The following is a 25,000-nucleotide window of genomic DNA, read 5'->3' as shown; positions in this document are numbered from 1 at the left end:
GGTTTCACATCATAGAAGGCCTCACTGATTGATCAACAATACCACCTTAAACCTAAACCTGTAGCTCTAAAAGCGTAATTCTGAAACTAAAAATGACCCATACATTTACATCAAACTGAATTCTTTGATTTTGTGAAATGTCAATGTCCTTATAATCAGCCGAGACTCGCAGGTGTTAAGCTGGAACCTGAAATGATTAATTATTTAATTTAATTCTTCAATAATAAAAAAAAGTAATATATATTGTTTTATATAAATTAATTTCATGCATTTTATTTTTTTTATTTTTAGTCTTCCCACTAGAGAACATTACATTTTTTAAATAAAAAAGTTATACTTTTATTCTCGCACTCCAATAATCGCATATAATGTTCAATTCAAAACTTTTTTAAAGCAATTTTTTCTTTTTAAAACTAGTTTTTATACTTTCGCTCGGAATCCCATTATTAGAAATTTTCAAAACCAATATTTATTTCGACGCCACTTATTCACGCTGAAAATGTAAGAAAAAATATTTTTTTAATTAAAATAAAATACCATAATGCATTGTGTGTGTTTGTGTGTGAGTCAGCAGTAGGAACAAACAGAATGGGTATGCCTGTGTGTGTGTTCTAAGGGTCTCTCAATAATGATGTTTACAGACTCTCGGGTTGCCAGGTCTTCTGAAATCCTCTGAAATGCTAACAGCGTTCCAGATAGTCGATAACACGGGAGATGGATTTCTGCCCCGTGGTGCCCACTGCGCACTACAGAGGGAGAAAACAAAGGAGTGAGACAGACACACACAGACACACAGACACACAGACACACAGACACACAGACACACAGACACACAGACACACACACACACACAGACACACACACACACACACACACACAGACACACACACACACACACATTCCCAAACCACTGGTTGTTTCTATAAATACATTGGCAGACATTTAGTTGAAGACTATACTGAAACACCACACTGTTGAGGTCGAATGCTGGATTTAAATACCCAGAATGCAATGAGGATAGGGATCGTACGGATAGTTAAGCTATAATGTGACTAGCACGATGTAAAAAGTGTGACGATGTAAATCTCCGATTTAAACTAACTGTGAATCTGGCAACACAGATTATCAACCGTAACAGACGTCAGCGTTTCAGTGTCTGTTCAGTCAGGTGTCAGGTGACTCCCTCACACCTGCTTCAAACACTCTTCATTCATTTCAGAATGATGGAGGTTCGGAGTGTTTTTTATTTTATTTCTATTCATCAACGGAGTGTTAAAGTTGTTTTACTGTCAGTTGGTTGTAAATTGTATGAACATAAATGGAAATGTATTCTCTCTGTCTTTCTTTCTCCCAGTCATACTGCGACCTTCGAGTCTGACCCATCATTAGCTACCTTCTGTTTTGCCGTCTACCTTTCCCAGTTGCCTAGCAACAGTAATCTGAAACGCTAAACAATGCTGTGCTTCATTTGAAGCAGTAAGGATTCCTGTGCTGCTCACCGTCAGGTTCATGAAGTTGAGGAACTTCTTCAGCATCTCGGTCATGATGGAAAAGTCTCCTTTCGGCAGGCTCTCACGCACAGCCTTCACGTTCACCTGTCTCACACACACAGGTTAACATCAGTAAAGTTAAACTATGAGGCTTAAGCTTTTCAAAGCAACACAACTCATATTACATCATTATTAAAGGGTAATTATAATGTAATAACCACAATGATAGCTACTGACCGGACTGTCCTGACACACACACCCCAGCAGCAGCGCAGTGTACGACGCAACTATACTGTCCTCCATGTGTTTCCCTGCATGCTGCAGAACTAAAAAAAAAAAAAGAATAAGTTGCATTTAAGATGAACAAGAAAAACATTTCAAACAAACAGCACGTGGTGTCAGTGATTTGCCTCTAGAGGCCACTCTCGTACTGTACTACGCAACCCGGAAAAACTATAAGTAAGGATTCTGTCCGATAGTTGCAGCAATCAATTAGATCGACCTCTACACAGGAACACACGCACACAATTAATCACACACACACACACACACACACACACACACACACACACACACACACACACCTTACAGCCATTGATGCTCATAAACTTACACACAGACATACTTCACACATTGTGTGCAATAAGGTACATCAATAATAACTTTCTCTCTCTCTCTCTCTCTCTCTCACACACACACACACACACACACACACACACACACACACACACACACACACACACACACACACACACACACACACACACACAGTATTGCATGGCAAATTAAATCACACAGATCATCAGTAGACAGGAATTGTATTAACACCTGATGATTCCCTTATGTGAATAGAGGTGTGTGTGTGTGAGTGTGTGTGTGTGTGTGTGTGTGTGTGTGTGAGAGAGAGTTTGTGTGTGGGTGTATACCCTTATTAAAATCGAGCTCCTCCTCCTCTTCCTCTTTCTCTTTCTTGTCATCTGTGTTATTTTCCGAGGCGACCCACTGCATCTCTCCGCTCGTCACCTGCCACTGCCCGCTCTCATCCGCCTGAGACTTCGGCGCCTCGCTGATGATGTTGTCAGCCTGTGCCTCGGCCAAGATGGCCGCTCTCTCCCGCTCCAGGAAGAACTGCGTGCATACACACACACAATTATAGAGTCCTCTGAGTGCATAAACAATATTAATATCTAATGTGACTATTAAGTTCTCCCGCAGAGAAAGAGAGAGAGAGAGAGAAGAAAGAAGAGAGAAAAAGAGGAGGGAGAAAGAAAGGGGGAGAGAGATTAAGAGAAAGAAAGCGAGAAAGAAAGATTGAGAAAAAAAAGAGAGAAAGAGAGAGAATGAAAGGGAGGGACGGAGGGAGGAAAAGTTGAGAGAAAGAAAAAGAGAGAGACTAGAGAAAGAGTGATAGACAGAAGGAAACAGATTAAGAGAAAGAAAGCGAGAGAGGAAGGAGATAAATAAAGAAAAATAAAGAGAGAGAACGCAAGCACGAGAGAGAGGGAGAAAGTGGGAGACAGAGATGAGTGAGAGAAAGAAAGAAAGATAGAGTGAGTGAGTGAGTGAGTGAGAGAGAAACCGAGTGATTTATTTATTAATTGAATAAATCTCTTAATTGATTGATTTTCTGGACCACTGCAGTAAAGTTCAGATGAATCAGTAACAGGGTGATGATTATGATAATGATATGATAATGATATGATAATGATTATGATGATTATGATTATGCTGATGATTCAGTAACATCCTGAAAACTCAGTGTTCTCACTGATCAGTCAGTACACATCATTTAGAGCGTCTCTTTAATGCCTCTGTATTACGACTGATATCACAATAAATCGTCATTATGACAAACGGTTACATGATTCTTTTTCGAAAATGAGCGTAAATCTAACACGAATACTCACGATCGGGATTTTTATCCTTTTGAACAGCGCTAAAATTCCGTTCTAATGATTTACCGTTGTGTTTTTCACACTAACGAGTTTCTGCGTCAGTGCTGGGATGTGAATGCTAACACACACACACACAAAAAAAAGTTTTAATAAACATGGATCCAAAGCTAAAGTGGTGATGTTTATAAAATTCTATACATTTTGGCTGCTACAGATTTCTTCCCAGAATCTCAGAAATGTGTATAATCACTGGTGAATGACTGCTGCTGCCCCCTGATGGACTGCCCCGGTATAGCAGGTAACACCTAACTACACACATACCTGCACCAGTGCGCTGAGAGCACTCGCTTTTTCATTAGTGTCCGGTCTCTTTTCCGTCTCATTATCCGTCCCCTCGTCCACCTTCTGCTCTTGCTTTACTCCCTCCATCTTCTCGTCTTTCTCGGTCTCAGGCAGACAGCTGGAATCCACGTTCAGTTCCACTAGACAGTGCCTGTTTCTGGAGCTGTACTCCACCAGGTTTATCAGAAGACCCAGACCCTACACACACACACACACACACACACACACACACACAAAACAATCACTCAGAGATGCTCGAAAAGTGTGTATCAGCGTTTTTCTGGCTGTACTCCACTCATTAACAGTGATGTAATGCAGGTGGAAGACCTACGAGTACACGGATGTCAAATCTCTTCTCCTGAGGGAGAAACTGAGGAACTTTCAGCACAGAGTTCAACACAGTGATGATCAGTTCGTCCTGCTCGCCCGTCTTAGTGCTGCCCCACTCTGTCTCACACACACACACACACACACACACACACACACACACACACACACACACACACACACACACACACACACACACACACACACACACACACACACACACACACACAGAGAGAAAGACAGGCAGGTTTATCAAGACAATCATTGATTGTTTTAGAGAACTGGGATGTTTGGATGATGTCGTCCCAACTCTCTCACACGTTCACTCAGGGTTGCTGAAGGTGGTGTGTTGGACCGTCTCTGATGCCAGAGATCCCTCATATCTGTGTCCTTCTGGCAATTTACACCCTGTTTTCTAGCATTTTTTTGATATTTAAATTCCAAACTTTTCCAGGCTCAAAGCTGGAGACTTCCCTAAAGATTTTTAAAACCGTATTGAAAATCCGTAATGTCTTTAACTTTCACATTACAGTGAAATAGAAAACTCTCCGTCTCTATCTCTTCCTTCTTTCCCTATATCTGGCTGGAGATATCTTCTGTTGGAGACCACTCTGTGCAGCTGGGGATTGTTCCTCATTAACAGCCGAAAGATCAGTGAAGTTACTGAGCAGCTCAAGAAGGATGGATTTGGACTGTAATTAATATCAACAGTCTGCTAAAATGGGCTCAGGACCACAGTTCTGCAATTAAGTGTCCATCACTGAACACCTCAACAATGATGGAACTGTAATAAATGAACAATCAGTGTTGAGGATAAAGATGGGTTTCCTTTTGAGTCTCAAGGTTTGTTCTAATGCCATATTGGAGTCACCACTGGCTCACTCATTGTGAATAATAGGCACTAAACGTATACATTCTCTCTATAAAGCCGTTTTAAAGCTGAATTGAATGTTCTGCTTCAAAGAGCATCGTTCAGGTTCTTCAATACTATAATATATATGTGAGGACAAGTGTGTGTTGTGTGTTTTGTGTGTGTGATTGTGTTTTACCATTATCATGAGTGAGGTTTAGCAGCACCCCTAGCACCGCCCTCATACAGTCCTCTACTGCTTTTGCCACGTTGCTATGGTTACTATGAGTGGAGGTGGCACCAGAATTGGTGACATGATGGCAGTAAAGCTGAATCATGGACTCGCAATGCCTCAGGGCCCTACACACACACACACACACGCACAAACACACACAAAGAGCTTACAAGGTGCAAGGGCTCAGCATCACTGAGTCATAATAACAGTCACTTGATTTTAATTTCACTCTCTCACACACACACACACACACACACACACACACACACACACACACACACACACACACACACACACACACACACACAAACACACACACACACCTGGCTGAAGAGATGATCAGTTGGGAGTCTTTGTAGGCAATCAGGTAGGATTGATTTTCAGGATTATGAACGGTCACCTAATGAACACACACACACACAAACAGATCAGACAGAACATTCTCACATTATAACATTTTGAGTGGTGAAGTGAAGAACACTGATGATCTCTTCATCATGGCACCTGTTAGTGGGTGGATTTATTTATTAGGCAGCAAGTGAACATTTTGCCCTCAAACCTGGCGTGTTGGGAGCAGGAAAAATGGGAGTTTGACACATTGTGATGGCTAGATGTTATCCTGCAGGATTTCTCCCTCTGCTCGTTACATATTGAGTGTGTTATAAATGATAACGAATCTGTCTCATGCTTGTGTTGAGCCGGTGACTGCATCAGATAATCATGTGTGTGAAAGGAAGTAGCCAGAGATATGACTCCTAACATATCAGACTCATCACTTAAAATCAAATACGCATGGAATGCACGCAGTACAAAAACAAACAAAACCCCCTCCCCGATGCACTCACACTCTCGAGGACTCGTAAACAGCGTTCCGCTCCCCATAACGAGGCCACCAGGTTCTCATTATCGTCATCTGTATCCAGGTTTTCCACACACTCTTTTACTGGGACAGAGACAGAGCGAGAATTCATTTACAGCACCGTCTGGGTTTGCAGTGATGCAACAACGAGAGCCGTACAAGTAAAACAATAATTCCATTGTGTTAAACTGATCGACATTAATCACACTGTGTCCACCTTTATCTATGATGTGGTCCAGTCCTCCCAGTAAGCGCAGCTCTTCTTTAAACCAGTCTCCTGCTCTCTTAGATGTCAGTGAGAGAAGAGTCTCCATCGCCAAGTGACCCGTCTAGGACAGATAGAAGAGAAAAAAAAAAAGCGACAATAAATAAATTATATATATATATATATATACACACATATATACACACGTGACATGAAAACGTCACGTATATAATGCTTTATGCTTCTGCATGTTTATTATTAGTGAAACTGAACTCAATATAGAGCATGAAGAGTAAATATTCTCGTAAATACTTTAAATTAACGATGGTGTTTTAAATTATGTAAATAATCAGGAACCCAAACGGGACTTTTGCTATGTTTCCGCACGGACGGTTTTGATTGCCGGATGTACACACACATATATACATATATATATATATACACACACACACACACACACACACACATATACATATATATACATACACACACACACACACACACACACACACACACACACATATATATACATACACACACACACACACACACACACACACACACACACACACACACACACACACACACACACACACACACACACACACACTTCTAAGAAATCCCCATCATGGCTCTTTATACACTGAATATATTTCGGGCGATATGCCTCATCACCCCCCGCTTAATATGCTCGTAACCACTTAACACAATAACATCATTATTAACTAAAAAAAATCAGGGCTGCTACTCTTTTTTTTCTCTCTTCTCTTTCAAGAAATCGGTGCCTTTAGTCTACTGAAGTGCTTGTGACTCATTCAGTGCACTAATATGACGCTTTATTCCACAAAAGAATCGGTGAGCAGATTTTCTTTACTCTCCAAATAAATTAGTGTTGCATTATCAGGGTTTCTGCAGGTTTCAACAAGTCAAATTTAAGACTTTTTTTAAGACCACTAAGACTGAAATGAAAACACGCACAAATACATTGTGGCTGTCACCCAAATGAGGATGAGGTTCCCCTTTTGAGTCTGGTTCCTCTCAAGGTTTCTTCCTCATAAAATCTAAGGGAGTTTTTTCTTGCCTGGCTGATCATCAGGAATAAATGCACACCATTCACCTTAACTGTTGATTTCTGTAAGGCTGCTTTGAGACAATGTCTGTTGTGAAAAGCGCAATAGAAATAAACTTGACTTGACTTGGCTTTAACCAAACCCTAAATAATTTTTTTTTAATCAGAGCATTCGTCATACAGCAAACTATATTTGGACTAGCAAAAGGAAGCAACTAAAAAGAATTAGATGTAGTGTTACATGGACTTTAGAAAAGTAAGACCCAGTTAAAATTAGAGTTTTAAACCTTTTTAAAGCCAAAAATTAGACTCTGCAGAAACCTTTAAGAGACTCTTTAATCTCCAAAAGAACCAGTAGTGTTTACAATTGTTGTTTAAAATTGAGATGTGTGCAGGTGCTTGAAAAAACTCGTCAGAACGCGAAATTGGAATACAACCAATCGATCCACAACCCGGTGCAGTTCCGAGGCCCGGTGGTTGGGACCCCTGCTGTACAGAGTCTCATTACTCTCCAAATGACTGTGTTATGCTTCGACTCTTTAGTTTCCTATTAATTAAGCATCTAAATCAGTGGACACCTTAAATGAACCCTGACGAGGCAGTGCTGAACCGGAGTTATGACTCACAGTGATGTTATCGAGGTCCAGGTGTTTGTTGTGTACAGTTTCACACAGTTTCTGTATTTTCTCCTTCACTTTGCTTTGATGATCCTCCGACTCGTCCTGCTCCAGCTCCAGCAGACGGATCATGAGCTCCAGACAGGCACGGTCCAGGTCCATGTTGAGCCGGTCCCGACTGAGGATGTAGAGTAGAGCTGCGGTACACAATGCCAGGTTCTAACCGAACACACACACACACACACACACACACTTATTATAGTGTAACATATAGTTACTATAATTGCATAATAATGGTAACTATATTTCTGAAACAGGTACCGGATGCTGTGGTGCGTCGCTCAGCATGTTAAACATCTGAGCCACTTTCCCTCTCGCTCTCAAATGCATGCGGAAACTCGGCATGGCACAGCGTGTGGCTAAACTGATTATACTGCACACACACAAAATACAAGTGTAAACATTCAGACAAAATACACAAACACAAGCAAATTACAAAGAAAAAAAGAAAGACAAGCTTTTTGTGTAGAAGCTGTGTCTGTGTGTGTGTGTGTGTGTGTGTGTGTGTGTGTGTGTGTGTGCATGCATACCTAAGGCAGCGTGTGTGTAGAGGCTGTGTGCTCTTTAGTCCCGTCTCCAGATACTCAAAGTCGTCAGTGAATTCTTGATTCTCTCCAAATTCCACCACGTCGTTAAAGTGCTTCACGTGTTGCACAACTGTGTACAGCTACACACACACACACACACACACACACACACACACACACACACACACACACACACACACACACAATACAGGTAAGGTTTGTTACATTCTCATACTCACTATAATCACACTACACTTGCAATATACTCACTGCAATCACACTACACTCATAATATACGCACTGCAATCACACTATACTCATTATACTCATAATATATTCACTGCAATCACACTACACTCATAATATACTCACTGCAATCACACTATACTCATTATACTCATAATATACTCACTGCAATCACACTACACTCATAATATACGCACTGCAATCACACTATACTCATTATACTCATAATATATTCACTGCAATCACACTACACTCATAATATACTCACTGCAATCACACTATACTCATTATACTCATAATATACTTACTGCAATCACACTACACTCATAATATACTCACTGCAATCACACTATACTCATTATACTCATAATATATTCACTGCAATCACACTACACTCATAATATACGCACTGCAATCACACTATACTCATTATACTCATAATATATTCACTGCAATTACACTACACTCATAATATACGCACTGCAATCACACTATACTCATTAAACTCATAATATATTCACTGCAATCACCCTACACTCATAATATACTCACTGCAATCACACTACACTCATAATATACTCACTGCAATCACACTACACTCATAATATACGCACTGCAATCACACTATACTCATTATACTCACAATATACTCACTGCAATCACACTACACTCGTAATATACTCACTGCAATCACACTATACTCATTATACCCACAACATAGTCACTGCAATCACACTACACTCATAATATACTCACTGAAATCACACTACTCATTATAGTCACTGCAATCACACTACACTCGTAATATACTCTACAATCACACTATACTCAATATACTCATAATATACTCACTGCAATTACACTACACTCATAATATACTCACTGCAATCACACTATACTCATTATACCCACAATATACTCACTGAAATCACACTACTCATTATAGTCACTGCAATCACACTACACTCGTAATATACTCTACAATCACACTATACTCAATATACTCATAATATACTCACTGCAATTACACTACACTCATAATATACTCACTGCAATCACACTATACTCATTATACTCACAATATACTCACTGCAATTACACTACACTCATAATATACTCACTGCAATCACACTATACTCATTATACTCACAATATATTCACTGCAATCACACTACACTCGTAATATACTCACTGCAATCACACTATCATCATTATACTTACAATATACTCACTGCAATTACACTACACTCGTAATATACTCACTGCATTCACACTACACTCGTAAAATACTCGCTGCAATCCCACTATCCTCATTATACTTACAATATACTTACTGCAATTACACTACACTCGTAATATACTCACTGCAATCACACTATACTCATTATAGTCACAATAAACTCACTGCAATCACACTATACTCATTATACTCACAATATACTCACTGCAATCACACTATACTTAATATACTCACAATATACTCACTGCAATCACACTATACTCATTATACTCACTGCAATCACAGAAAACTCACTGCAATCACACAATACTAGCAATATATACTGCAATTACACAATACTCACAATACACTCACCACAATCCCATACTACTGTCTACAATTACACGACACTCGCAATATATTGCACTGCAATCACACATTGCATATTGTAGGCTATAAATTACTCTACACTCATTATAAAAGTTATAAAACGATAACTGCAGACAGAAAAAGTAACAGGAATCTCCAAACTTTTGTACACCACAGATAAGTTTCATATCGATTTGATACTCGTAGACATACTGGAACAGCTCTTTTACGGACCTCAACACTACACTATACGTGAACTACACTCTCCAATGATACAGTAATGCTACAGTCTTCAGCGTTATGCTTATAAAGATTATTCCAGAATGTTTCCCAGGATGCATCGCTCACCTCCTTTTGTTCTGCAGTGGTAGCGTGTGGCTGGGGCTCAGTGGGTGGGGATACTGATTTAGTGACTTTGGGGGGAGGTGGGGGGGCTTTAAACACGCTGTCGTCTTTTAGAGAGATCACATCTTTGTTTGAGCTTGACGGATTCGGCTTCTGGAGAAAAGACACGCGAACACACACACACACACACACACGCTAGCTTATACACGTTTATATTTAATGTCGATACTTGGGAAACACTGTAACTGCTGTTCTCAGGCTTATTAAAAATCATTTGACAAAGTTGTGGAGTCTCAGGACGTACAGGAGTGACATCACTGTGCAATGTGGGAGGAGATTCCTCTGGTTCAGGCTGATTCCAGGGACGAGCGTTGTACACCGCTTTAGTAGGAGTCTGAAACACACACACACACAGACACAACCATCATTATCGTAAACACAGAGAGAGAGAAAAAGGGAGAGAGAGAGAGAGAGAGAGAGAGAGAGAGAGAGATCTAGTTGAAGGAGTTCTGTACCTTCTTGAAGATTTTGCGACTGATCAGCCTGTCTGTGGGTTTTCCTGCATGTTCTCTCGGTGTGTCAGGGCCGACTGAGCTCGACTCATCCTGCCACTCCTGAGAATCTGAAACACACACCCTCTAAAATTTGTCTGCTTTTACACAAAAACCATCGTATACTGTACACTACACTCACTATACTCCCTACGAAGCACTCTATAGTCACTATACTCCCTACGAAGCACTCTATAGTCACTATACTCCCTACGAAGCACTCTATAGTCACTATACTCCCTACGAAGCACTCTATAGTCACTATACTCCCTACGAAGCACTCTATAGTCACTATACTCCCTACGAAGCACTCTATAGTCACTATACTCCCTACGAAGCACTCTATAGTCACTATACTCCCTACGAAGCACTCTATAGTCACTATACTCCCTACGAAGCACTCTATACTCACTATACTCCCTACGAAGCACTCTATACTCACTATACTCCCTACGAAGCACTCTATACTCACTATACTCCCTACGAAGCACTCTATACTCACTATACTCCCTACGAAGCACTCTATACTCACTATACTCCCTACGAAGCACTCTATACTCACTATACTCCCTACGAAGCACTCTATACTCACTATACTCCCTACGAAGCACTCTATACTCACTATACTCCCTACGAAGCACTCTATACTCACTATACTCCCTACGAAGCACTCTATACTCACTATACTCCCTACGAAGCACTCTATACTCACTATACTCCCTACGAAGCACTCTATACTCACTATACTCCCTACGAAGCACTCTATACTCACTATACTCCCTACGAAGCACTCTATACTCACTATACTCCCTACGAAGCACTCTATACTCACTATACTCCCTACGAAGCACTCTATACTCACTATACTCCCTACGAAGCACTCTATACTCACTATACTCCCTACGAAGCACTCTATACTCACTATACTCCCTACGAAGCACTCTATACTCACTATACTCCCTACGAAGCACTCTATACTCACTATACTCCCTACAAAGCACTCTATACTCACTATACTCCCTACAAAGCACTCTATACTCACTATACTCCCTACAAAGCACTCTATACTCACTATACTCCCTACAAAGCACTCTATACTCACTATACTCCCTACAAAGCACTCTATACTCACTATACTCCCTACAAAGCACTCTATACTCACTATACTCCCTACAAAGCACTCTATACTCACTATACTCCCTACAAAGCACTCTATACTCACTATACTCCCTACAAAGCACTCTATACTCACTATACTCCCTACAAAGCACTCTATACTCACTATACTCCCTACAAAGCACTCTATACTCACTATACTCCCTACAAAGCACTCTATACTCACTATACTCCCTACAAAGCACTCTATACTCACTATACTCCCTACAAAGCACTCTATACTCACTATACTCCCTACAAAGCACTCTATACTCACTATACTCCCTACAAAGCACTCTATACTCACTATACTCCCTACAAAGCACTCTATACTCACTATACTCCCTACAAAGCACTCTATACTCACTATACTCCCTACAAAGCACTCTATACTCACTATACTCCCTACAAAGCACTCTATACTCACTATACTCCCTACAAAGCACTCTATACTCACTATACTCCCTACAAAGCACATTATACTCACTATACTCCCTACAAAGCACTCTATACTCAATATACTCCCTACAAAGCACTCTATACTCACTATACTCCCTACAAAGCACTCTATACTCACTATACTCCCTACAAAGCACTCTATACTCACTATACTCCCTACACTATACTCCCTACATAGCACATTATACTCACTATACTCCCTACAAAGCACATTATACTCACTATACTCCCTACAAAGCACATTATACTCACTATACTCCCTACAAAGCACTCTATACTCACTATACTCCCTACGAAGCACTCTATACTCACTATACTCCCTACGAAGCACTCTATACTCACTATACTCCCTACGAAGCACTCTATACTCACTATACTCCCTACGAAGCACTCTATACTCACTATACTCCCTACAAAGCACTCTATACTCACTATACTCCCTACGAAGCACTCTATACTCACTATACTCCCTACGAAGCACTCTATACTCACTATACTCCCTACGAAGCACTCTATACTCACTATACTCCCTACGAAGCACTCTATACTCACTATACTCCCTACGAAGCACTCTATACTCACTATACTCCCTACGAAGCACTCTATACTCACTATACTCCCTACGAAGCACTCTATACTCACTATACTCCCTACGAAGCACTCTATACTCACTATACTCCCTACGAAGCACTCTATACTCACTATACTCCCTACGAAGCACTCTATACTCACTATACTCCCTACGAAGCACTCTATACTCACTATACTCCCTACGAAGCACTCTATACTCACTATACTCCCTACGAAGCACTCTATACTCACTATACTCCCTACGAAGCACTCTATACTCACTATACTCCCTACGAAGCACTCTATACTCACTATACTCCCTACGAAGCACTCTATACTCACTATACTCCCTACAAAGCACTCTATACTCACTATACTCCCTACAAAGCACTCTATACTCACTATACTCCCTACAAAGCACTCTATACTCACTATACTCCCTACAAAGCACTCTATACTCCCTATACTCCCTACAAAGCACTCTATACTCCCTATACTCCCTACAAAGCACTCTATACTCCCTATACTCCCTACAAAGCACTCTATACTCCCTATACTCCCTACAAAGCACTCTATACTCCCTATACTCCCTACAAAGCACTCTATACTCCCTATACTCCCTACAAAGCACTCTATACTCCCTATACTCCCTACAAAGCACTCTATACTCCCTATACTCCCTACAAAGCACTCTATACTCACTATACTCCCTACAAAGCACTCTATACTCACTATACTCCCTACAAAGCACTCTATACTCACTATACTCCCTACAAAGCACTCTATACTCACTATACTCCCTACAAAGCACTCTATACTCACTATACTCCCTACAAAGCACTCTATACTCACTATACTCCCTACAAAGCACTCTATACTCACTATACTCCCTACAAAGCACTCTATACTCACTATACTCCCTACACTATACTCCCTACATAGCACATTATACTCACTATACTCCCTACAAAGCACATTATACTCACTATACTCCCTACAAAGCACATTATACTCACTATACTCCCTACAAAGCACATTATACTCACTATACTCCCTACAAAGCACTCTATACTTACTATACTCTTTACAAAGCACATTATACTCACTATACTCCCTACAAAGCATATTATACTCACTATACTCCTTACAAAGCATATTATACTCACTATACTCCTTACAAAGCACTCTATACTCACTATACTCCTTACAAAGCACTCTATACTCACTATACTCCTTACAAAGCACTCTATACTCACTATACTCCTTACAAAGCACATTATACTCACTATACTCCTTACAAAGCACATTATATTCACTATACTCCCTACAAAGCACATTATACTCACTATACTCCCTATAAAGCACTTTATACTCACTATACTCCAACGTACACTATACTCCCTACAATGTACACTATTCTCCTTACAAAGCACATTAAACTCACTATACACCCTACAAAGCACTCACTATACTCCCTATAAACCATGCTATACTACCTACAGAGAACACTATACTCACTATACTACCTACAAAGCACACTATACTCCCAACAAAGCATACTATACGTACAATACTCGCTAAAATAGACATTATACTCACTATACTTCCTACAAAGCACACTATATTCCCTACAAAGCAGAGTAAACTACCTACATAGCACAATATACTCACTACAAAGCATGCTATACTCACTATTATCCCTACATAGCATGCTATACTCACTACATAGCACACTATACTCACTACAAAGCACACTATACTCACTACAAAGCACACTATACTCACTATAATCCCTACATAGCACACTATACTCACTACATAGCACACTATACTCACTACATAGCACACTATACTCACTATAATCCCTACATAGCACACTATGCTCACTACATAGCACACTATGCTCACTATAATCCCTACATAGTACACTATACTCACTACATAGCACACTATACTCACTATAATCCCTACATAGCACACTATACTCACTACATAGCACACTATACTCACTATAATCCCTACATAGCACACTATACTCACTACATAGCACGCTATACTCACTATAATCCCTACATAGCACACTATGCTCACTACATAGCACACTATACTCACTATAATCCCTACATAGCACACTATACTCACTACATAGCACACTATACTCACTATAATCCCTACATAGCACACTATGCTCACTACATAGCACACTATACTCACTATAATCCCTACATAGCACACTATACTCACTATAATCCCTACATAGCACACTATACTCACTACATAGCACGCTATACTCACTATAATCCCTACATAGCACACTATACTCACTACATAGCACACTATACTCACTATAATCCCTACATAGCACACTATAATCCCTACATAGCACACTATACTCACTATAATCCCTACATAGCACACTATACTCACTATAATCCCTACATAGCACACTATACTCACTACATAGCACACTATACTCACTACATAGCACACTATACTCACTATAATCCCTACATAGCACACTATACTCACTATAATCCCTACATAGCACACTATACTCACTACATAGCACACTATACTCACTACATAGCACACTATACTCACTATAATCCCTACATAGCACACTATACTCACTACATAGCACGCTATACTCACTATAATCCCTACATAGCACACTATACTCACTACATAGCACGCTATACTCACTATAATCCCTACATAGCACACTATACTCACTACATAGCACGCTATACTCACTATAATCCCTACATAGCACACTATACTCACTACATAGCACGCTATACTCACTATAATCCCTACATAGCACACTATACTCACTATAATCCCTACATAGCACACTATACTCACTACATAGCACACTATACTCACTACATTTGTTCCACATACTCACAATAAATCACACTACACTCTAGAATCTGCAAGAATCTCAACTCAGACAGACTGCAGACTGTACCTGTGTGAGCATCTGCAAGACTCGGATCTTCGATTTGAGGACAGTCCGAAGCATCCGTCCTCTTTTCTTCCGCATCTCTCTTCTTTCTCTTCTTCTTCCCGGGTCGGTCCTCCTCGTCCTCGCTGTCGCTTTCGCTCAGCTCGTCAAAGCCGAAGTATTTGATCTTGTAGCTGGTGCCAGGTTCGGTGTCTCCGTCCTCACACACACCGTCCTCAAAGCCGAAAAACTCCAGCTTGCACTCCATTTTAGATTTAGTAGGACGGTGCCTTGAAAAGGTAATAAATACACAATACACAAAAATGTTGTAACATGAAATGTGTGTGTGTGTATTTATACATAAGCACACACACACCTGCTGTATTTTGGAGGTTGTGCGTCTGTCTTTTTTCGGAATGTTCCTGCATCCCCCAGATCTGACGGTGCTGTGGTCACACACTCCTCCACGCTGCGCTCAATGGAGTCCTGGATGGTGACGTTACACACCGACACACAGGAGGGGTGCAGCAGCGTGTAATCCCTGACGCGGCCGCGACCTTTGACCTCCGAGCCCCCGGACGACGACACGCCAGTTGAGACGGACCCGGAGACGGGTTTATTGCTGCTTTTGATTTCTCCTAATTCCTGCGAGTTCTCCGGTTCTCCTTTCTTATTGGCTCTGTGGTAAACGCGATCTCTCGCCGGTTTGATCAGAGGAAGCTGCTCGAAATCCACTGGCTCCGCCGCCGTCTCAGAACCTCCCACTACCTGTTCGGCAGGTCTGAACCCGTCTGCCTCGGTAGCGGTTTGCGCACACAGCGTCTCCGCGGGTTCAGACGGGGAGATTTCGGTCCGTGAACGATCCGCGAAACCGCTCGAGTCTTTATGGGTGGGTTTTAAATATGCTGCATGTGATGTGGGTTTAGATCCGGCGCTAGTGGTGGTGAAGGGGCTCTGAACAGGTGTGGCTAAGAGAAATGAGAGACAAAATCAAGAAAAAGAATTTATCATCAGGTACACAAACCGTTAACAAATTAACAGTCACAAAATAAACCAGAAACAGTAAACGGGAATAAAAATGGGGTCTGGAATGGAACTGGGAGCAGACAAAAAGGGTCAGGAACAGAGAGAGAGAGGGGGGGGGGTGGAGCAGAGAGCAAGAGAGAGATACAGGTGGAGCAGAGAGAGAGAGAGAGAGAGAGAGAGAGAGACAGGTGGAGCAGAGAGAGAGAGAGAGAGAGAGAGAGAGAGAGGGGGGGGGGGTGGAGCAGAGAGCAAGAGAGAGATACAGGTGGAGCAGAGAGAGAGAGAGAGAGAGAGAGAGAGACAGGTGGAGCAGAGAGAGAGAGAGAGAGAGAGAGAGAGGGAGAGAGAGAGAGATACACAGGTGGAGCAGAGAGAGAGAGAGAGAGAGAGAGAGAGAGAGAGAGAGATACACAGGTGGAGCAGAGAGAGAGAGAGAGAGAGATACACAGGTGGAGCAGAGAGAGAGAGAGAGAGATATACACAGGTGGAACAGAGAGAGAGAGATACAGGTGGAGCAGAGAGAGAGAGAGAGCGAGAGAGAGAGATATACAGGTGGAGAAGAGAGCGAGAGATTCAGGTGCAGCAGAAAGAGAGAGAGAGAGAGAGAGAGAGAGAGAAAGAGAGGGGTAGAGCAGAGAGAGATACACAAGTGGAGCAGAGAGAGAGAGAGATACAGGTGGAGCAGAGAGAGAGAGAGAGAGAGAGAGAGAGAGAGAGAGAAAGAGAGAGATACAGGTGGAGCAGAGAGAAAGAGAGAGAGAGAGAGAGAGAGAGAGAGAGAGAGAGATACACAAGTGGAGCAGAGAGAGAGAGAGAGAGAGAGAGAGAGAGATACACAAGTGGAGCAGAGAGAGAGAGAGAGAGAGAGAGAGAGAGAGAGAGATACACAAGTGGAGCAGAGAGAGAGAGAGAGAGAGAGAGAGAGAGATACACAAGTGGAGCAGAGAGAGAGAGAGAGAGAGAGAGATACACAAGTGGAGCAGAGAGAGAGAGAGAGAGAGAGAGATACACAAGTGGAGCAGAGAGAGAGAGAGAGAGAGAAAGAGAGGGGTGGAGCAGAGAGAGATACACAAGTGGAGCAGAGAGAGAAAGAGAGAGAGAGAGATAGAGAGAGATACAGGTGGAGAAGAGAGAGAGAGATACAGGTAAAGCAGAAAGAGAGAGAGAGAGATAGAGAGAGAGAGAGAGAGAGAGAGAGAGAGAGAGGGGTGGAGCAGAGAGAAAGATACACAAGTGGAGCAGAGAGAGAGAGAGAGAGAGAGAGAGCGAGAGAGAGAGAGAGCGAGAGATAGATAGATAGATACAGGTAGAGCAGAGAGAGAGAGAGAAAGCGAGAGATAGAGATAGATAGATAGATAGATAGATAGATAGATAGATAGATAGATAGATAGATAGATAGATAGAGGTAGAGCAGAGAGAGAGAGAGAGCGAGCGAGATCTTGAATAAATTGTCTATTAGGCAGTTTCCCTGCAGATCTACAGAGGGAGTGCGTTTATGACATCACCCCACATTTACCCTTAAATAAGCCACACCCATTTTTATACAAGCTAAATTATTATCAATGAACCCTCAGCAGTAATTATCTTATCTCAGTTTATACTAAACATGTAAGTGGGCGTTACCGGCACTAGCTCCGCCCTTTGCATTCTGTCCGCTCTGTTCCACCTCGGACCCTTGAGATGTCTCGCTCTGCTCCTCGTCGTCACTGTCGAAGCCGAACGGGTCGTCTTCCTCGTTGTCGAGTTCGAGGCGGGGCCGTTTGTGCAGCGTGGACACGTCGGGCGCGGCAGACGCGTGGGCGGGGCGTCTGGATCCGAGTTGCGCTTTGTACGTCGTCTCTCCCCATTTGGTGCTCAGCGTCGCTCTCCTGTTCCCGAACACCTCCTCGAACTTGGAGTTCGCCTCGCCGCCCTTCCGCGTGTACGTCTTGCTGAACTTGGTCGTCATGGTGACGTACGTTACATATTTCTCTACGCAGAGAGAGAGAGCGACATAATGACTAAATATATATAGAAATACAGAGCACCGTATAAAAAGTGTTCACGCTCTACATCTGAGATCTTGCTCCGGATTTGTTCCTCGTGCTTACAATTATATTACCCTCCTCCACACATCTCAGGAGGCTTTTCACTCCTTAGTGTTCGTTCAGATATTAGTGACATCAGACTCTGAAATTAGAAGAAGGAAGTCTATAGATCATCCGTGTTCAGTGGGGGGGGTTGAGGAACACATGTCCCCATGGAGCTCAGGTACGTATGCATAAGCATAATCATGCTCAGGTTTCTCGGTTTTTAGGAATATTGTAATGCTCAGGCCTACAGAGATGATCTGTACAACCATGATTTAAACTGCTGGGGTTATATTTCAGAGGGAGAACCATATATGGTCAGGGGTGCACAAGCTTTTGATCAAATGCTGAGAGGTTACAAACAAACAAAAACCCCTGGATGTTCTGGTTTCACATCCAGTAGCCACCTTTTGGTTTGAAGACAGCTTTGCACACTCCTGGCATTCTCTCATTTAACCTCATGAGAAGTTCCCATATGTACCTACTGCTTATAGGCTGCTTTTCCTTCTCTCGGGTCCAACGTGTACCAAACCATCTCAACTGGATTTAGATGAGGTGAGAGTCATCTAATGCAGCACTCCATCATTCTCCTTGTTACTGATAGATCTTAGAGGTGTGTTTAAGGTCATTGTCCTCGATTTTGACCGAATCACCAACAGGAACCGTCCGTTCACCCGCAGTACGTCTAACAATGACACGGTTCTCAGAGTCAAAATGCTCAAACTTGGACTCATTAGACCAAAGAATAGTTTTCCACTGATCTAATGTCATTTCTTGTGTTTCGTAGCCAATGCAAGTCTCTTCTGCTTGTTGTTCTGATGAAGTAATGGTTTCTTTGCCACAATTCGACCCACAATTCTCCTCTTAACAGTAGATGATGAAATATATCGATCACTTGAACTCCGAGAAGCATTTGTGTGACTCGCCGATTTCTGAGACCGATCGTTCTGATACATGTATCCTCTGCAGCAGAGGTAGCTCCAGGTTTTCCTTTCCTGTGACGGTCCTCATGAGAGCCTGTTTCATCATAGTGTTTGATGGTTTCAGAGACTGCACTTAACCCTAACTCCAGATCCTTTAAAATTTCTTGAGATTTTTCACATTGACTGATGCCAATTTCTTAAAGTATTGACAAATCTTTTCTCTTTATCTAACAGGGTTTCCTGCCATAATATGGATTTGTACAGTAGTCGCAGCAGCACTAACAGGGCTTTTGACTACGTACTCAGATTGTCCTCTGTACAAGAGAACTGATGATCTAAAGCACATTAAGTAGGCAAGAAGTGTCTTGAATAAACTCTTGACCAGGCTGTGGAGCAAAAACCTTTCCAGAAGACACCTCGTGAATCTGATGAGAGAACAAGCTGGAATCAAAGCTGCATGGGTTATTGAACACGTTGTTGATTATTACACGATTCCAGATGGAGCTTTTTCTTGCCATACTTCCCAAAGGCTTTCAGGTCCAAGATGAATACACATCATTGATTTATATTTTAATCTTTTCTATTATTCTCACATTCTGTAAAGCTGCTTTGACATGGGTTATTGTGAAAAGCACTCGAGAAATAAACTCTTAACTGAATTGAGTTTGGATTGTTCAGTATTAATGTTGATAAAAGTGAACAGCTGTTCACAGCTGCTGTACATATCGAATATTTTTATTCTTTACACCTTATTATACTATTTAATACTAATATTTCTAATATCGAAATATAAATGTATGCGTTGCAGATCAATAAAATCAAAGCACTTATATTAAAATACACATTCTCTCAGGAATACAATATTAAAACTGCATAGAATGTAAACTCATATAGAATTATTTGGTTTTATTTTATTTATATTTTATTCCAATGACCAATGAGGTAAACTGTTTGCTTAGCATTAGCATTAGCATCACACTCATCCATAACTGCCGTTTACACTCTTTGAATGAAATACAACTAAATGTAGTTTTACAATAATAGTTTTGCACAATAATAATAATAATAATGAAATATAAAACAATAAATATAAATAAAAAGCACATTGAGGTCTCACCTGCGGCCTGCTGCTCTCCGCTCTATGCTAGCCGGCTAACCGCTCAAACACGCGCGCGAGCCGACTCCGAAATTAAATTACACATATAAATATATATATTTATATAAATATATAACACCCAATAATATTAAAAAAATAGTGGGACTTGTTATATATTATAATTTCATGCTATTATTTTTTTTGTTATTTGTTATTATCTGTTTATAAGCCGTATCCGCTCGACTATGACGCGCCATGGAAATTATTCCCCGCCTCTTCCGGTCTCTCGCGGTACCCGGAAATACGTCACGCAGACCCACTACTTTTACGATATTATCAATCTTATTTTTAATACATTGTTTATTTTTGTAATGATGTATTGTACTATGATGAATAACTTATTGTTTATTTAATAAATTAAAAGAATAAACCGTCGACTTTATCCGTCGCGGTCGTGTCTTTTAAAACCCGGATTAGAAAAAGGCTTCTTATTGGTTGGTGCGAGCTGTTGCTTTGTGGGATATGTAGTTTTATATCAAAAAGACTACAAAAACGTAATCCTTCCCATTTTCAATGAAAAAAAAATATCACAATTTTAGTACCATAATTTATTTATTGTTCGGTCCTAGTTCTCCAGGCTCAATAAACACGAATAGAAAACTCCTGTTTGTTTATGAGTTTGTTTGTTTGTTTGTTTGTTTGTTTGTTTGTTGATTAGTAACAGCATTTTAGTTACAGAATTTTAATCCCTAAATGTACAATGAAACCAATTTACAACTCTTTTTATTTCTAAACAAACTAATGACTGAACAGAAGTAAATTTTGGGAGATTAAAAAAAAGCAGCGAATTGTATGAAGAGTTTTAGAAGATCTGAAGCCACTTGATGGAGTAAATCAGTTATAAAATACTATTTAAACACAATAATATAGTGTTACTCTTACAATAATAATATTTAACCTCACACACAGATACAACACAGCTGTCCTTATAATTATTGTGTAATTTTATAAATCATCCGAAAGATTTCATTTGAACTGGAACTATATAACCTTTCTTTCTTTCTTTCTTTCTTTCTTTCTTTCTTTCTTTCTTTCTTTCTTTCTTTCTTTCTTTCTTTCTTTCTTTCTTTCTTTCTTTCATTCGTACTTATTTGTAAATATATTAGAAGTGTAATTTGTGCTGTTAGGCCTCATTGACCGTCTGTATATGTTTATTTATTGTTCAATTACAAACTATTTGTAATTATTATTATTTTTGACACTGTTAAGTAAATGTGTGTGTGTGTGTGTGTGTGTAATAAACAGTGCAGTTCCACGTGCAATTCCACGATTTAGCAGTTCAGCATCTGACCGCTAGATGTCACTGCCGTCTACAAAATTATACCAAACTAACTCGCTCAGGGTCACTGCAACTTGGCCAAAAGTTTGTGGACACCTGACCATAAGATTATTTTTTGGGAGCATCATATTCCACATTTAGTCTTTATTTACTGTTCATGTTATTGATGATGAATCAAAATAGAAATTCAGAACAAAAGTCAAAAGAAAAGCCACACTTTATTAGCAGAATAAAAAAACAAAATATTTAAATACATTTATGTTTTTATATAATTTTATGTTTTATTATCAGTACAAATTCTCTATTTTTTTGTATAAAATTGTGTAAAATCCAGCAGAAGCTCTTCAAATGTTCCTATTTTAATTTTCTTATTTTATCAATATTCCATTTAGTTTTTCAAAATATAAAAACATTAAAGCAGCAAAGTAAATAAACCAGAATTAAATTTCCCTAATAATACAATAATATTTTAATGAAACACTTTCTTAGATTAAAATAATCAAATAATAAAATAAAACAAAAAACATGAAACTTTCTATTAACATGCCATTGAAAGGCGGAGCTTCACCCTGTCAACCATTAGAAGGCCATCACTGATTAGCCCTAAAACCCCCTAAACTACAGACTGGTAAAGAGTTAAGGTCAAGGGTCGATCTCCATGGGAACGATGGTGAGAGGGACATCCTCATTGCCACGGCGAACTATGATGCGTAGCATAGTGTTGGTGTTGATTACAGCGCTGACATCAGCAGCTGAGGAAATACGCACTCCATTCACCGAAATGATGATGTCATTCTCCTTCACTCCACCTCTACCGAAAGAGAGAGAGAGAGAGAGAGAGAGAGAGAGAGAGAGAGAGAGAGAGAGAGAGAGAGAGAGGATTTAGAGTTATTAGAATGAGAAAGAAAATAAAGTGTGATTTCATTGCTGTATGAAAGGAGGTCTACAGAGGAATGACAATAAAACATTTCACGTGTCTTGACTCGCAGCTGCGGGAAAATCAGATCGTTTTACAGACTCAGATCTTCAACATCGTTCAGCAAAACAACTACTTTCATCAACTACAGAAACAAATGAAGGAGAAATAAATTATTTACCACTTAAATCTTATCAGTAACAGATCAGTTTTAAATGAGCGAATCGGTAATGAACAATTTACCGCTCCTGAATAACACACTTACACACACACACACACACACACACACACACACACACACACACACACACACACACACACACACACACACAATTATAAACACTCACACACAATCATAAACACACACACACACACAATCATAAACACACACACACACACACACACACACACACACACACACAATTATAAACACTCACACACAATCATAAACACACACACACACACAATCATAAACACACACACACACACAATCATAAACACACACACACACACACACACACACACACACACACACACACACACACACACACAATTATAAACACTCACACACAATCATAAACACACACACACACACAATCATAAACACACACACACACACACACACACACACACACACACAATCATGAACACACACACACACACACACACAATCATGAACACACACACAACACACACACAATCATAAACACACACACAACACACACACAATCATAAACACACTTACACACACACACACACACACACACACACACACACAATTATAAACACTCACACACAATCATAAACAGACACACACACACACAATTATAAACACTCACACACAATCATAAACAGACACACACACACACACAATTATAAACAATCACACACAATCATAAACACACACAAACACACACACACAATCATAAACACACACACACACACAATCATAAACACACACACACACACACACACAATCATAAACACACTTGCACACACAATCATTAACACACTCACAACACACACAATCATAAACACACTTACACACACAATCATAAACACAATCACACACACAATCATAAACACACACACACACACACACACAATCATAAACACACTCACAACACACAACAATGAGCGAATCATAAATCATAAAATGAGCGAATCAGTGATGAACAATTTACCGCTCCATAAACCCACACACACACAATCATAAACACACTCAAACACACTCACACACACAATCATAAACACACACACACACACACACACACAATCATAAACACACACACAC

The 25,000-nt window shown here is 40.4% G+C and overlaps 2 protein-coding genes across 2 annotated transcripts in view; both read right to left on the bottom strand.

Moving 5' to 3' along the window:
• Positions 1-509: 509 nt before the first annotated feature.
• wapla (WAPL cohesin release factor a) lies at positions 510-21,735 on the bottom strand. Its single transcript, XM_083544572.1, has 20 exons — positions 21,473-21,735; positions 18,987-19,332; positions 16,714-17,305; positions 16,362-16,627; positions 11,171-11,277; positions 10,960-11,049; positions 10,659-10,808; positions 8,480-8,616; positions 8,211-8,322; positions 7,899-8,108; positions 6,216-6,327; positions 5,985-6,082; positions 5,463-5,539; positions 5,104-5,264; positions 4,059-4,174; positions 3,707-3,925; positions 2,417-2,618; positions 1,728-1,816; positions 1,500-1,595; positions 510-746 (listed from the first exon to the last, which is right to left on the bottom strand). The coding sequence occupies exons 2-20, from the start codon at positions 19,309-19,311 to the stop codon at positions 681-683; spliced, it is 3,225 nt and encodes a 1,074-aa protein (XP_083400698.1). The 5' UTR covers positions 19,312-19,332; positions 21,473-21,735; the 3' UTR covers positions 510-680.
• Positions 21,736-22,989: 1,254 nt separating this feature from the next.
• The window catches only part of LOC310727858 (serine protease HTRA1A-like), a 43,620-nt gene continuing 41,609 nt past the window's right edge, over positions 22,990-25,000 (bottom strand). Inside the window, exon 9 of the mRNA XM_083544770.1 lies at positions 22,990-23,601. Coding sequence (XP_083400896.1) covers positions 23,433-23,601 — 169 coding nt within the window. The 3' untranslated portion in view covers positions 22,990-23,432. The remainder of the gene's footprint in view (positions 23,602-25,000) is intronic.

The sequence above is a fragment of the Silurus aristotelis genome (genome assembly GCF_946808225.1).
Source record: "Silurus aristotelis genome assembly, chromosome: 6".
Taxonomy (NCBI): domain Eukaryota; kingdom Metazoa; phylum Chordata; class Actinopteri; order Siluriformes; family Siluridae; genus Silurus; species Silurus aristotelis.
The sequence above is the reverse complement of the archived record's forward strand: the minus strand, read 5'-3'. Positions and strand labels throughout refer to the sequence as shown.

Coding starts and splice junctions, on each gene's coding strand:
- wapla (XM_083544572.1), bottom strand. CDS start 19,311: ATGACGACCAAGTTCAGCAAGACGTACACGCGGAAGGGCGGCGAGGCG. Junction 5,265..5,462: donor CTGATCATCTCTTCAGCCAG/GTGTGTGTGTGT, acceptor GTGTGTGTGTAG/GGCCCTGAGGCATTGCGAGT. Junction 1,596..1,727: donor GTGTGTGTCAGGACAGTCCG/GTCAGTAGCTAT, acceptor TGTGTGAGACAG/GTGAACGTGAAGGCTGTGCG.